Source organism: Engystomops pustulosus, chromosome 5 (genome assembly GCF_040894005.1).
Source record: "Engystomops pustulosus chromosome 5, aEngPut4.maternal, whole genome shotgun sequence".
Classification (NCBI taxonomy): domain Eukaryota; kingdom Metazoa; phylum Chordata; class Amphibia; order Anura; family Leptodactylidae; genus Engystomops; species Engystomops pustulosus.
The window spans coordinates 135,751,447-135,766,632 of record NC_092415.1 but is presented as its reverse complement, the minus strand read 5'-3'; the positions used below and the strand labels follow the sequence as shown (position 1 = coordinate 135,766,632).

The 15,186-nt window shown below is 43.4% G+C and overlaps 1 protein-coding gene across 1 annotated transcript in view; it reads right to left on the bottom strand.

Annotated features, from left to right (window-relative positions):
- LOC140133228 (maternal DNA replication licensing factor mcm6) overlaps positions 1 to 15,186 on the bottom strand; it is a 219,706-nt gene that overhangs the window by 73,738 nt on the left and 130,782 nt on the right. Inside the window, exons 9-11 of the mRNA XM_072153114.1 lie at positions 9,603 to 9,744; positions 9,235 to 9,342; positions 4,171 to 4,326 (exon numbers count right to left, since the gene is read on the bottom strand). Coding sequence (XP_072009215.1) covers positions 4,171 to 4,326; positions 9,235 to 9,342; positions 9,603 to 9,744 — 406 coding nt within the window. The remainder of the gene's footprint in view (positions 1 to 4,170; positions 4,327 to 9,234; positions 9,343 to 9,602; positions 9,745 to 15,186) is intronic.

Here is a 15,186-nt window from a genome sequence, read left to right as displayed (position 1 = left end):
AGGCTCAGAATTTGGGTGCCATTTTTCAAATTCTTAGGAAAATCACCAAAACATGTATTTAGATGGACCTGCTCAACTTTTAATTGACTGTGAGAGGCCTAAATAATAGACAGACTCGTATATTACCCCATTATGGGCTTTTTTTTGCCACATGAGATGCACTTTTCTGGTACATTATTTTGGGGCATCTATAGCTAATTGGTGAGATTTAATTGACTATGTTGGTGGAGGAAATGAAAATCAATTTTTTGTAAGATGTGGGTTTTTTTGGCCCGTTTACCATACCATAAAAATACTATATTTTTATTCTATTGGTTGCCACAATTACAAAGTTCTGTTGCTTGGAAGATCAATGGTCATAGGCGTTTCCACAGCCTTAATGCAGTCTGAGATGGCCAAGAACACGAAACCTACATACAGAGACCTTAGGTCGAACAAGTACCCCACAAGATGATTTAAATACCATAATTGGATATCCCCTTTGCAGGTGGCTCAGATCATCGTGACATCAATTTCGGATGCGGCCCAAAGTCATCATCGATGTGCAAAGGTCGCTGGGAAATGTAGTCCCGTTTGTGCTATGCACCTGTGCTACAGCCATAGACTGCAGGAATGGGTGGTATCTGGACCACCCAGGGAGCAGGGAGGGCCGGAGCTAACCGAGGACCAAGTCCGGTGGGGAATTTTACTTGCAGCAGACGCCCTGACCACTGGTGAATTGCAAAAATCGCCCCCCCCCCTCCTGGAGGAGAGAGGAACCTTTTTTTTTTAACCTGACCACCGTAGGGTATGTATGTGTGTATTGTGTGGGATGCCAGCATTGGTCAAACATCCCTCCTTCCCAGAAGCAAATAGCAAGATGCATGTGGGACAAGCAGAGTCACTGCACACATGTAACTCAGCCTCGCTATGTTAGAGACCCTTGATGCCCACACTAATCTCCCAGCACCTCTCCAACCACCACTCCAGCTGGCATTGCACTACAGCTACGACTAGCTTGCTACCTATATACCTGGGGGTGGGCAGGGGCTGACTGGCTATATGCCTGGGGCTGGGCAGGAGCTGACTGGCTATATACCTGGGGCTGGGCAGGGGCTGGCTGGCTATATACCTGGGGGTGGGCAGGGGCTGGCTGGCTATATACCTGGGGGTGGGCAGGGGCTGGCTGGCTATATACCTGGGGGTGGGCAGGGGCTACATTGCTGTATACTTGGGGGCATGGGCGGACAGGCTGTCTAGCTAGACACTGGGGTGGAGGCTATGACCAATGCATTTCCCACCCTAGGCTTATACTAGAGTATAGGTTTTCTGAGTTTTTGTGTGTTAAAATTGAGCACCTTGATGCAAACATTGTCCTGCACTATATTAGAAGAAATTGTGGGCTAGTTACCTACATCTTAAAATCAGTGTAAGGCCCCAAGTCAACCAGATTAGTTTGAGGTTTGTATTAAGGTTAACACATTCATACATTATGAGTTGACTATGTCTAAAGATTATACACATTTATTCTCTTCGACAAAGGAGAAAAGAGATGGAATCTCTGGGAGAAAACCTCTGTAGAAATACCTCTGAAAAGGTTATAACCCTTTACTCCACTCACCTTCCCACACCGGGTGCTCAGTAGCTGCTATTAGGTTTTGGTGTTAAAGTTCATCAATAAAATAAATAACAGCATCATCACAATTTACACAGACAAGTTCCAATATTTGCAGAAGATACTAAGCTCTGTAAAGTAATTAATACTGAGGTCGATAGTTTAGCATTACAGAGGGATTTGTGGAAGCTTCAGGAGTGGGCAGAAAAATGGTTGATGAGGTTTAATGTAGATAAATGTAAAGTTATGCACTTGGGTATAATTATATATTAAAACAGTCAATTACTCGGTAAAACTTAAGATGAAAAATACTTGGGGGGTATTGGTGGATGATAAACTTAAATTTTAGTGACCTGAGCCAGGCAGATGCTGCTAAAGCAAATAAAATCATTAGATGTATCAAGAGATGAATAGATTCTAATGAAAAGGACATAGTTTTGCCCTTCTAAAAATCACATAGTTTTGCCCTTCTAAAAATCACATAGTTTTGCCCTTCTAAAAATCACATAGTTTTGCCCTTCTAAAAATCACATAGTTTTGCCCTTCTAAAAATCACATAGTTTTGCCCTTCTAAAAATCACATAGTTTTGCCCTTCTAAAAATCACATAGTTTTGCCCTTCTAAAAATCACATAGTTTTGCCCTTCTAAAAATCACATAGTTTTGCCCTTCTAAAAATCACATAGTTTTGCCCTTCTAAAAATCACATAGTTTTGCCCTTCTAAAAATCACATAGTTTTGCCCTTCTAAAAATCACATAGTTTTGCCCTTCTAAAAATCACATAGTTTTGCCCTTCTAAAAATCACATAGTTTTGCCCTTCTAAAAATCACATAGTTTTGCCCTTCTAAAAATCACATAGTTTTGCCCTTCTAAAAATCACATAGTTTTGCCCTTCTAAAAATCACATAGTTTTGCCCTTCTAAAAATCACATAGTTTTGCCCTTCTAAAAATCACATAGTTTTGCCCTTCTAAAAATCACATAGTTTTGCCCTTCTAAAAATCACATAGTTTTGCCCTTCTAAAAATCACATAGTTTTGCCCTTCTAAAAATCACATAGTTTTGCCCTTCTAAAAATCACATAGTTTTGCCCTTCTAAAAATCACATAGTTTTGCCCTTCTAAAAATCACATAGTTTTGCCCTTCTAAAAATCACATAGTTTTGCCCTTCTAAAAATCACATAGTTTTGCCCTTCTAAAAATCACATAGTTTTGCCCTTCTAAAAATCACATAGTTTTGCCCTTCTAAAAATCACATAGTTTTGCCCTTCTAAAAATCACATAGTTTTGCCCTTCTAAAAATCACATAGTTTTGCCCTTCTAAAAATCACATAGTTTTGCCCTTCTAAAAATCACATAGTTTTGCCCTTCTAAAAATCACATAGTTTTGCCCTTCTAAAAATCACATAGTTTTGCCCTTCTAAAAATCACATAGTTTTGCCCTTCTAAAAATCACATAGTTTTGCCCTTCTAAAAATAACTGGTCAGACCACACATGGAATATTGTATGTAGGTTTGGGCACCAGTGTATATAAAAGGACATACTAGAACTGGAATGGGTACAAAGGAGAGCAACTAAGATTACTAGATGAATGGAGAGACTAGAATACAATAACAATTTACAAAATTTGGGATTATTCAGTTTAGAAAAATTATGGCTGAGGGGAGACCTCATTACAATGTACAAATACCTGAACGGACAGTACAAGGATAACACCAGAGATCTTTTTATACCTAGGCCAGTGACCAGGACAATGGGTATCCTCTACACCGAGAGGAGAGGCGATTCTACCATTGCCATAGACAGAGGTTCTTTACTGTTATGGTGAACTCTAGAGAGTTACTCTATAGAGAACAGAAATATCACTCGTTTTGGGGAAAAACATTTGTTTGAATTCTTAAAAGGTTGGCCTTGCATCTTTTTCCAGCCTTATTTACTATGATACAGTTGAACAGCATATGTCAAGGTTTGTTTTCGCAGTACGCAAACTAAACCTAAAATTTGAAGGATCAAATAATTTTTTTTTTTTGAGATTGAGCTAATTTTGAGATTATACCCTTCAGCATATTGTAATTTATCAGAGACATGATTAACATTTCCTATACAAGTGTAGTCTATAGAAATGCCTTCGATTGGATATAATTGTATTCATGCCTGTAAAATATGTTATTCATATACACTATTCAATTTCTTTTTTCTTATTGTTTTCTCTACCTCATGTTTTAGATATGAGAGGAAAGAACTTTTTTCATGATACAAACTAAAAACATACTGAAAAGTGACAGTTGGATACTTGACTTCTGTCTTTGGTGAGCAGTAAAAGCTCTCCTTATGGAGACTGACAATCAAAGCCGCAGTTCCTTCTGGAACAGCTTGGGCTTCCTGAAATCATGCTTGATTTTAAAAGGAGGCTGCCTTACAAGGTAGCTAAATAGTTTTCCTTATCCCATCCTGGAAAACATATTTGCATATTTCCCTGACAACTTTTGTGAGATACAACATGTATCCTGGTAATGGTAGTTTTTCAATATTATTTTCAACTATAACAGAATACTAAAAGATGTCAAAATTCTACCTCATTGCACTCATCCACCAGAATGAAGAAAAGGTCAAATCTGGACATTATAGGAGCTGAAAGATTTACATTGTGCTTGAGTGACTTTGATCGCTCATATCTGCCACCAACAGGATTCGCTGCTGCCAGGATGGATGTTCGGGCATTTAAAGTGGCCTTTAAAAAAAATAAAAATAAAATAAATTTGTAGTTCATTAACTTACAGTACATACTTACTAGTTTAATCAAAATACTACATAGTGTGTAGTATGAATTATTAAAAATGACAGCAGAAAATACAGTTTGAATAAAGGTAAAGAAAAATATAATGATCACATAAGAAAAGCAAGGTACATGTATATTTTCTTAAAAGCTTTGTCTACATTGGATCGACAGATATTCAAATAATACAAGAAATAGCCAAAACAGAACATTAAATGTACAGTATATGTGTTTTTCTATGTATATGAACAAACATCCTAAATCTACCTTAAAGTACCGTAGATTTGCTGCCCTCCTTGACACCAGGCCTTTCCCCAAGAGTCTCCACCTCACAGTGCGTGCAGATGCACTCACACCTGCCTGCTGCCATTCCTGTCAAGCTCTGCACTGCTGGTAGCCCGATCCCGAAGCTGGTCCTTCTTGGGCGCCCTGGAGCCTTTTTGGCAACAATGGACCCTCTCTCGTTGATGACTGAGGTGCAATCTTTCTAGCTGCGATACTCTTCCCTGTTAGGCCAGTTTTATGCAGTGGAATAATATGACTGATAATAGACACTGAATGCAACAGAGTAAAATCTATTTTTTTTCATTAAAATGGCAGAGATTTTGTTTTTAACTGGCCTGCACTGGTAACGGAACACTGTAAAACCTCTTTAAATGATGAATGGTCTCAGCAGGCACCCCATTTTATTATTCCAACCACTCAGCGCATTCAGTTAAATAGCTTTAGGCCTGTATATGTCGGCGATTTCTGTTTGCATGGCTGGCTCTGGCAGCAGAACACTGAAAATGTAAAGCATGAACAGCAGGCACTCTTCGTCAATGTGCCCCAAACAGATTTTGGCGCAATCGCACCGACTTTCATGCGACACAAATCGGGGGCATGGACATCTGACAACCCAACTGATTTGGACTAAGCGTGGGATTTCGCATTCAAAATTGTGTCGCAAGCCATGCACTTAAATGTACCGGGAAGATTAACGCCGGTGCACCTGAGCGGGGAAGTGACACATGCAGGAAATTGGACACACGATCTTAGTGAATCGCGGCAGCTCTGAATCCTCGGACAACGCACTTCGGGGATTGCGACAGGACGGGTAAGTCAATATGCCCAATGTGTAAAAAAAAAAAATTTCCCTGGCTTTAAATTGCAATCAATTTGCTCTTGCTTGCTAACCCATCTGTATGGGTTCTGATAGACACTACAATTTTAGGATGGGATACAGGTCTTCCTGAGGGTGCAGTCACACATTGCAGTTAAAACTGCACAGCTTTGAGGTGGTTTTAGGTGCAGTTTTGTCAATTTACTGTAACACCTTGCCGACCGAAGACGAACTATATCGTCCACGTGCCGCAAAGGGTGCATGGAGAGAGCTCACAAGCTGAGCTCTCTTCATACACACAGGGTAGTGGCTGTATAAATCAGCCAACACCCGCCTGTCACTGCCACAGGTTACAGATTTTTGAAGGTGGGGAGTGAAAAATTACAATGCAAAAACAAAAAGGGCCACGTCCCTAAGGGGTTAATAGGTGAAAGACAGTTAATGTCTTTCACCTGTGAAATTGACAGAACTGCATCTAAAACCCCCTCAAAGCTGCGGCGCAGTTTTAACTGCAACATGTGACTGCACCCTGATAATATACCTTCCCTACAATGACACTGACACTACCCATTTCTTCTCATAACTAGACCTAAATCTCTCCCAATAGCTGAATCCAAGCACAACTGTTATGTAGGACCAGGGCCGGCGCTAGGTAAAGTGGATAATTGCTCAGGGCCTCATGAAAGGGGAGAATCTCTTCTTTCAAATTAATTTTGAATTTTTTTTCTAGGTGCCATGGATCCAAAGATATTCAGGTTTAAAGTAAGAATATCAGGTGCCATTTTTATATATAAAAATCACTCCCAACGGCAGTTTAATAATTATCTCCATTTTCCTAATACTTTCCTACTACAAATTCATAGATTTATATAAAAAGAGGAGACTCTTCTTTCTTAGGAAAAAAGAAGTGAGGTTCTATGTGTCACAGAGCCAGAGATACAGCCCCCTGAAGTGCCCCCCCCCCTCAAGATTCTTGGCCGGCAGCTACAGGGAGAATTTGGAGGTGCTGCACCTCACAGATGGAAATATTCACTTGATATTATCCCTTCTCAAAATGGAGTAATATATAAACTAACATTTATATTTTTAACCCTTCTCTATGCAGAACTATCTAAGAACACACTTTCTCTCTTATTGCCTTTTATTTTGTGATCAATTTTTTTTTGCGAAAATTGATGAACATTCGATCCTCTTCGCCTAATGTTTATTATTAACACCGCGACCCAGAACATTTCCATAAAGTTATATGTAACACCAAACACACACATGTTCTGGAATAAAGTTTTTATTTTTCACCATCCTCCATTATTTACACCCATGTTATGACGTTCTCACTCAAATCTTATGAAGCGAGGAGGGTTCTGTTATTGTGCGGATAATACAATGGCGCACATCTAATAGTGACTTTTACTATCTCATTAGAGAGGTTTATGGATACTGTGGGGAATTTCTCAGGTAGATGCCTGGTAGTAGTAGTGCAGGAAGCAAGGACACATGCAGGGTTAAAGTCCAAATAAAGTGTTTTATTCAAACTTCAGCCTTGGTTTTGGCACATATAAAGCAACACAAAAATAAATCCTGCACGGCTAGGCACTGCCTAATACAATATCAGGTCCTAGCTATACAGGTACCAGGCTGCCTGGCACACGCTCTTGGCCAGCAGAATATCAGGAGGCACTCAGTTACCTTTGCTGTGGGAACTCACCCTTAGCCTTCTGCTCTCCAGGTAGTCACTCTCCTACTGCTTCTGGCCTGCAGACTAAATCAGGCTCTAACGAGGCCTGTGACCCGCGCCTGTGGGCTATACAAAAGCCCAGGACCGAAGCCTGGGTGGAGTAGGAGTCCCACTACCAGCCTACCCCATATTAAGCAGGCCCAGTACGGACATTACCAATGTAATGTCATGTTACATGTTAGCTCGGCCAACATGAACCAAACAGACTATTCCTGCTTACTATAAGTCTGCATTAACCCTTGGGTTACTGCAGACAAATCCAGGGCTTTTACCACCTGCATTTTATCTGCCTTTCTCACAATACATAGTTATATATTTGGGTTACCATTGTGTAAGGAGCATACAATGATAGATCTGTGTAATGCTCCATGCAATTTTCTGCAAAAATTGTTTGGTGTCCCCTGTGGCTTTAACGTTCCCTTTGCTGCATATTTTGGTGAATATACACGTGTGGGGTCTGTATGATCTCCTCACATCTTACTGTTTTAGGAAAGTATATTTTCTTTATATAAGTATTCTGGATTTGTACATATTTTAGAGAAAATTTTGAATGTTAATTGCCAAATGCATCGCCTGGTTGTCTGCTTGAAAATTATAAAAGTTTTATGGTGCCTTTTCTGTTTATTCTGTTTTATTGCTATATTGTGCAGGTTGTGACTGTCTAAAAATGTCTAGCTGAAAAGCAGATATTTGGTTATTACAGTTTTAGTGATATTATGTGGATTTATTTATGTGACCATATCAATATGGGACATTTGTCAACTCTACACATGTCCATCTATTACATTTTGGAGATGTGAAGGTAAATATTTTCTGTTTGGAACAAATTTTTTGTTATCGAAGTCAAATTTTAAGTATTTTTTATAAAATGTTTCAGTTTGAATCTAAATTGCATGAAGGCGCCTTTGTCTATAAACTCTTTAATGCAATTTTGAAAATGGGGCAAGTGTCTGCATTCAGGAAATATGTGGTTTGTTGGGTTTACTTTTTTTCTTTTTGATGTAATTTTGATTTTATTTTTAAATGTCAAAATTGTAAAGATTGCAACAAAATATCTAGAAATGCTGGGTGTGTGTGTGTGAGAAAGGGTTAATACCCGTTTGTTTAATTCCCGGGTGAAGATGCTTATCATCTATCTCCTGTCTATATATCCATCTGTCTAGCTATCTATCTCATATAATCTGACCATTTATATATCTTGCTTTTTCTCTATTTATCGATTTTCTATTTCTCTTCTACTGTATTTATCTCTCATATCCATCTACTGCATCTTGAAATCTCTATCACATTTATCTTCTATCACTATCACAATAATAATTAATAATTTCTTTATTTATATAGCGCAAACAGATTACGCAGCGCTGCGCAGAGCTTGTCACATCAGTCCCTTTCCCCATAGGGCTCACAGTCTAATCAACCTACCAGTAATTTTGGAGTATGGGATGAAACCGGAGGTCCCGGAGGAAACCCACGCAAACAGAGAGAACATACAAACTCTTTGCAGATGTTGACCAGCGTTGCAAGGCTGTAGTGCTAACCACTGAGCCACCATGCTGCCCATCAATCTCCCTATCATCTATAAAATATCCAATATTACAGTTTGTTTTACCAGACTAAAGGGAGCCTCTTGCTGACTGACTGGTCATAAAATATTTTTATTTCGGGGCCCCACTTTTAGTTTTGCCTAGGGCCCCACTTTGTCTAGAAACGTCCCTGTGTAGGACATATGGCCAAGATGGCTAAGCAAACAAACAACAGCAACAACCACCTGCTCCACAAAACAGTGACTGGGCAGAACTTCCTATTGTCAAGCTATTGTCTATAGCCAGGTAATTAGGCATGTGTGGACGCACGTTGCTTTTAGGTGCGTTTCAAACCTCCATAACAAAAAGCACTAGCCACCATTTCGAAAGATTCAATTCGGTGTTAGGAAAATGGCAGATTCATACCAAAAAAACAAATAGATTTTCTCAGCTCAGAATTTACCTTCGATCATACATTTCGTATACATATATACATATCCTACCTTCACCCCAGCTTTTGTGATTGATATGGTCTGTTGTTCCATGGCTTCATGAATAGCCACTTGATCTTTCAGATCCATTTTATCAAACTCATCAATGCAACAAACACCCTAAAATGAATAAATTAAAAGTTAGGCAAGTAACACAGTTTTAGAACTAGATCGCACATCTAGTATTTATAGTGTATATAGAACAGTGCAAATCATTAGACCATTTTTACAATACAAGTCCTATAGAGAAGCGAGAGAAAATTTTATACAAATGTTTACAAGGCCAAGCAAAATTAATTAATGTCTTTTTGGTTACAGGTACCATCATTCATTGCAATTTTTTTAAATTTGGAATACATTAAATTCTTAAAAGCACCTACATTATCTGCAAGCATTAGTGCTCCAGCTTCAATCACAAACTCATGAGATTCTTCATCCTTCACAACTGCAGCAGTCAAACCTGCAGCACTGCTAGCTTTACCACTAGTGTACACAGCTCGAGGACTGAATTCTTCCACATGCCTTCAAAAATAAAGCAAATAAACTTATAAATAAACCCATTGCACCATAAAAATGTATACCGTATATACTCGTGTACAAGCCGAGTTTTTCAGCACAAAAAATGTGCTGAAAAACGTCCCCTCGGCTTATACACGAGTCAATACTTACTAAAATTGACTAAAAAAATAATAAACTTATATACTCACCCTCCGGTGGCCCCGATGCGCAGCGCTGCTCCCCCGATGTCATCGCGGCTCCTCTTCTGGCTTCCCGGCTGTTGTTCTTCCTTCAGCGTGCTGGGCGCCACCATGCTCTTCTCGCGGGCGGCGTCTAGTATGACGTCAGCAGCGGCGCGTCATACTAGGCGCCGCCCGCGAGAAGAACAAGACGGCGCCCAGCAAGCTGAAGCAAGAATAGGAGCCGCGATGACATCGGGGGAGCAGCGCTGCGCATCGGGACGCACGGTGAGTATATAACTTTATTTTTTTATTCTGCTGGGGGCACGGCTGGGCTGTATACTGCTGGGGGCACGGCTGGGCTGTATACTGCTGGGGGCACGGCTGGGCTGTATACTGCTGGGGGCACGGCTGGGCTGTATACTGCTGGGGGCACGGCTGGGCTGTATACTGCTGGGGGCACGGCTGGGCTGTATACTGCTGGGGGCACGGCTGGGCTGTATACTGCTGGGGGCACGGCTGGGCTGTATACTGCTGGGGGCACGGCTGGGCTGTATACTGCTGGGGGCACGGCTGGGCTGTATACTGCTGGGGGCACGGCTGGGCTGTATACTGCTGGGGGCACGGCTGGGCTGTATACTGCTGGGGGCACGGCTGGGCTGTATACTGCTGGGGGCACGGCTGGGCTGTATACTGCTGGGGGCACGGCTGGGCTGTATACTGCTGGGGGCACGGCTGGGCTGTATACTGCTGGGGGCACGGCTGGGCTGTATACTGCTGGGGGCACGGCTGGGCTGTATACTGCTGGGGGCACGGCTGGGCTGTATACTGCTGGGGGCACGGCTGGGCTGTATACTGCTGGGGGCACGGCTGGGCTGTATACTGCTGGGGGCACGGCTGGGCTGTATACTGCTGGGGGCACGGCTGGGCTGTATACTGCTGGGGGCACGGCTGGGCTGTATACTGCTGGGGGCACGGCTGGGCTGTATACGGCTGGGGGCACGGCTGGGCTGTATACGGCTGGGGGCACGGCTGGGCTGTATACGGCTGGGGGCACGGCTGGGCTGTATACGGCTGGGGGCACGGCTGGGCTGTATACGGCTGGGGGCACGGCTGGGCTGTATACGGCTGGGGGCACGGCTGGGCTGTATACGGCTGGGGGCACGGCTGGGCTGTATACTGCTGGGGGCACGGCTGGGCTGTATACGGCTGGGGGCACGGCTGGGCTGTATACTGCTGGGGGCACGGCTGGGCTGTATACTGCTGGGGGCACGGCTGGGCTGTATACTGCTGGGGGCACGGCTGGGCTGTATACTGCTGGGGGCACGGCTGGGCTGTATACTGCTGGGGGCACGGCTGGGCTGTATACTGCTGGGGGCACGGCTGGGCTGTATACTGCTGGGGGCACGGCTGGGCTGTATACTGCTGGGGGCACGGCTGGGCTGTATACTGCTGGGGGCACGGCTGGGCTGTATACTGCTGGGGGCACGGCTGGGCTGTATACTGCTGGGGGCACGGCTGGGCTGTATACTGCTGGGGGCACGGCTGGGCTGTATACTGCTGGGGGCACGGCTGGGCTGTATACTGCTGGGGGCACGGCTGGGCTGTATACTGCTGGGGGCACGGCTGGGCTGTATACTGCTGGGGGCACGGCTGGGCTGTATACTGCTGGGGGCACGGCTGGGCTGTATACTGCTGGGGGCACGGCTGGGCTGTATACTGCTGGGGGCACGGCTGGGCTGTATACTGCTGGGGGCACGGCTGGGCTGTATACTGCTGGGGGCACGGCTGGGCTGTATACTGCTGGGGGCACGGCTGGGCTGTATACTGCTGGGGGCACGGCTGGGCTGTATACTGCTGGGGGCACGGCTGGGCTGTATACTGCTGGGGGCACGGCTGGGCTGTATACTGCTGGGGGCACGGCTGGGCTGTATACTGCTGGGGGCACGGCTGGGCTGTATACTGCTGGGGGCACGGCTGGGCTGTATACTACTGGGGGCACGGCTGGGCTGTATACTACTGGGGGCACGGCTGGGCTGTATACTACTGGGGGCACGGCTGGGCTGTATACTACTGGGGGCACGGCTGGGCTGTATACTACTGGGGGCACGGCTGGGCTGTATACTACTGGGGGCACGGCTGGGCTGTATACTACTGGGGGCACGGCTGGGCTGTATACTACTGGGGGCACGGCTGGGCTGTATACTACTGGGAGCAGGCTGGGCTGTATACTACTGGGAGCAGGCTGGGCTGTATACTACTGGGAGCAGGCTGGGCTGTATACTACTGGGGGCAGGCTGGGCTGTATACGGCTGGGGGCACGGCTGGGCTGTATACTACTGGGGGCAGGCTGGGCTGTATACTACTGGGGGCAGGCTGGCTATATACTGGGGGGTCTGTGACCAATGCATTTCCCACCCTCGGCTTATACTCGAGTCAATAGGTTTTCCCAGTTTTTTGTGGTAAAATTATGGGTCTCTGCTTATACTCGGGTCGGCTTATACTCGAGTATATACGGTATTTGATTATTTTTTAAGGGTTTTTATCAGGAATGCAAGTTTCATCTAATGATACCTCCCAATGTTGATTGTACTAAACGAAACAAAAAACAAACAAGCAAACTTAACTTAGCCAACACTCAAAGTAATTTTTCAGAATAAAACATGCACCTTACTATGAAGACACACCCCAGATTTGAACACACAAAAAAAAAAAATTAATAAAATTTATAATACATTTTACACCAATTAAAATACTTTGGTTGTCACAGAAACCGCTCCAATAAAAACAGCTCTGTAATATGCACAGATAGCTCTGCTACATCCACGCACACACAGCTCTGCTCTTCTACAGCTCCCCAGCTGCTCAGAATCTGTTTCTGCAGAGCACAGGTAGCTGGTAACATGTAATTAGAGCCCAGCAACCCAGGCATGTGACTTGAAACTGTCACATGACTCAACAACATCACCACAGGTCCTGGTTTCTTACAAGTCAGGGCGACAGGGAGAGAGAAGTGCAAAAGCTTTGTTAATGCTTAACCCAATCTCCAGGACAGTAATTAGGAGTTTCTGGAAGTGCTGGATCCTCCTGATCTTTGGAATATAAGATGCAGGGACTTTTTAGAAGGATTTTTTTCTGGCTAAAAACGGTGTCCGATAGTCCAAAAAATTACAGCATGTGTAATGGCTTGCAGGACAGGGAATTACAAACCAATTCACTTCAGTTGGCTACCTGGTGAGCTACTGAAGTCTGCCCAACCCAGCTGATGTGTGATATGCATGTTAGAATGGTTAATGTTCTTATTGTTTACAATTAATTGTTGCACCATTTTATTCTTCCCTGCAGCCCAAGGGCAGTGGAAGTCGATATATATTTTCCCTCTGGCTGAATTTCTGGGGGTCTCCAGGCTTTTCTCTTAGCTCCTGGCTGGATACAAGAGTCTGAGCTTTTCACTTCAGCCTGCATCAGAGAGTCAGCCAGCCAACTAAACTTTGGTTTGAACTTTGACCCCCACCATGAACCCCTTTGCAGTCAATGAGAACCCAGATTTTAACACAAAAATGGTGATAAAATGGGCTAGTAAGGGGCAGAGGGTGAAAAATTATGGAAATAACAGGACAGTTGCCCAACCTACAAAGACCTAGGGGAAGTATTTTAAATAGAAAGAGAAACAAATTAAAGGAAAAAAAAACTAAACAAAAAAATAGATATTAAAAGTTCAGAACCAGTTAGTCACTATCAAAGCAGTAAAAGAAGCAATTGAAAAAGCCACAAACACTTCCTCTCAATATGGTTAAAGGTTCTCTAGGTGTTCAGACCCAGTTAGTCGACAAACAATATTGGCTATAAAAGGACCCCCATGTCCTCAGGTAAGGATAGTCCATAATAAAACTATTTTAAACTTTATCATGTAAGTAATGGTCACAATTACAAATGCTTAAATTTTCCAAAATTACATATACACCATCTGCACACACATACATATATACATATAAAATTCTTCAAAGAAACAGAAGCGTGTTTTATACAACATATTGTCTTTGTGTTGTGATATATATTTTTTCCAATAAAACATTCTTTATTAACTTGACCTTTTGTCTGAGTGCTTCTGTTTCTTTTCATAATATTATTCTGTAAGTTTTTTCATGCCGCTGTCTTTAGGTTGTTTATTGGGCAGTGCTGGTACAACCCGTGTGTGTAATATAATATATACAGTACATACGCATGTATATATATATATACTTATACTCAATCTGCTAAATATACAGGCGGTCCCCTACTACTCGACTTACATACGACCTCTAGTTACAAACGGACCTCTGGATACCGGTAATTACTCACCGGTAATTGTGTTTCCTTGAACCACGACAGCACCCAACCAGAGAGAGGGATCCGCCCCCAGGGACAGGAAACCCAGATCTTTTTAGGCGCGGCCCGTCCTTCCTCCTTCAGTGGATTACAGAGACTGTATGGGACTCAATGTTTGATTATTTCCGACCATCGGACACCTCCATACGTATATATATGTGAACCCCCCACCAAGGTTATGTTAAGCACCCTGTGCCACATACACCCACCGAAACAAAGATGTGAAGGGAAATTAAAATAAAGGGTGGGAATACCCTGGGTGCTGTCGTGGTTCAAGGAAACACAATTACCGGTGAGTAATTACCGGTTTCCCCCTCTCACCACGACAGCACCCAACCAGAGAGAATAACATAGAAAGCTAGGGAGGGATCACCGAAGATAACACTCTTCGCCCAAATGTCAATTCATGTGCACCCGCCACATCCAGTCTATAGTGCTTATAAAAAGTGTGCGGAGAAGACCAGGTGGCAGCCTGGCAGATCTGACCTACTGACACCTCCTTAAACTCTGCCCAAGAGGAGGAAACTGCCCTGGTGGAGTGTGCCTTCAACCCTTCTGGTACAGGTAGCATTGCTGCCTCGTAAGCTGAACTAATGGCAAGCTTAATCCATCTAGAAATAGTTTTAGCTGAGGCCTTCTTAGAAATAGTTTTAGCTGAGGCCTTCTTCCCCTTGTTCCTTCCTCCAAAAAGAACAAATAGGCTATCTGCTTTCCTCCATTCTTCAGCCCTGGCTAAGTAAATCTCGATAGCTCTTCTGACATCTAATTTACTAAACTCTCTTTCCTTATCCGTAGAGGGATTATTACAAAAGGAAGGAAGCCTGATTTCTTGTGACCTGTGAAATCTTGAAGCTACTTTAGGCAAAAAGGCCGGGTCTGTTGTAAGAACAACCCTATCCTCAAAAAACCTTGTAAAAGG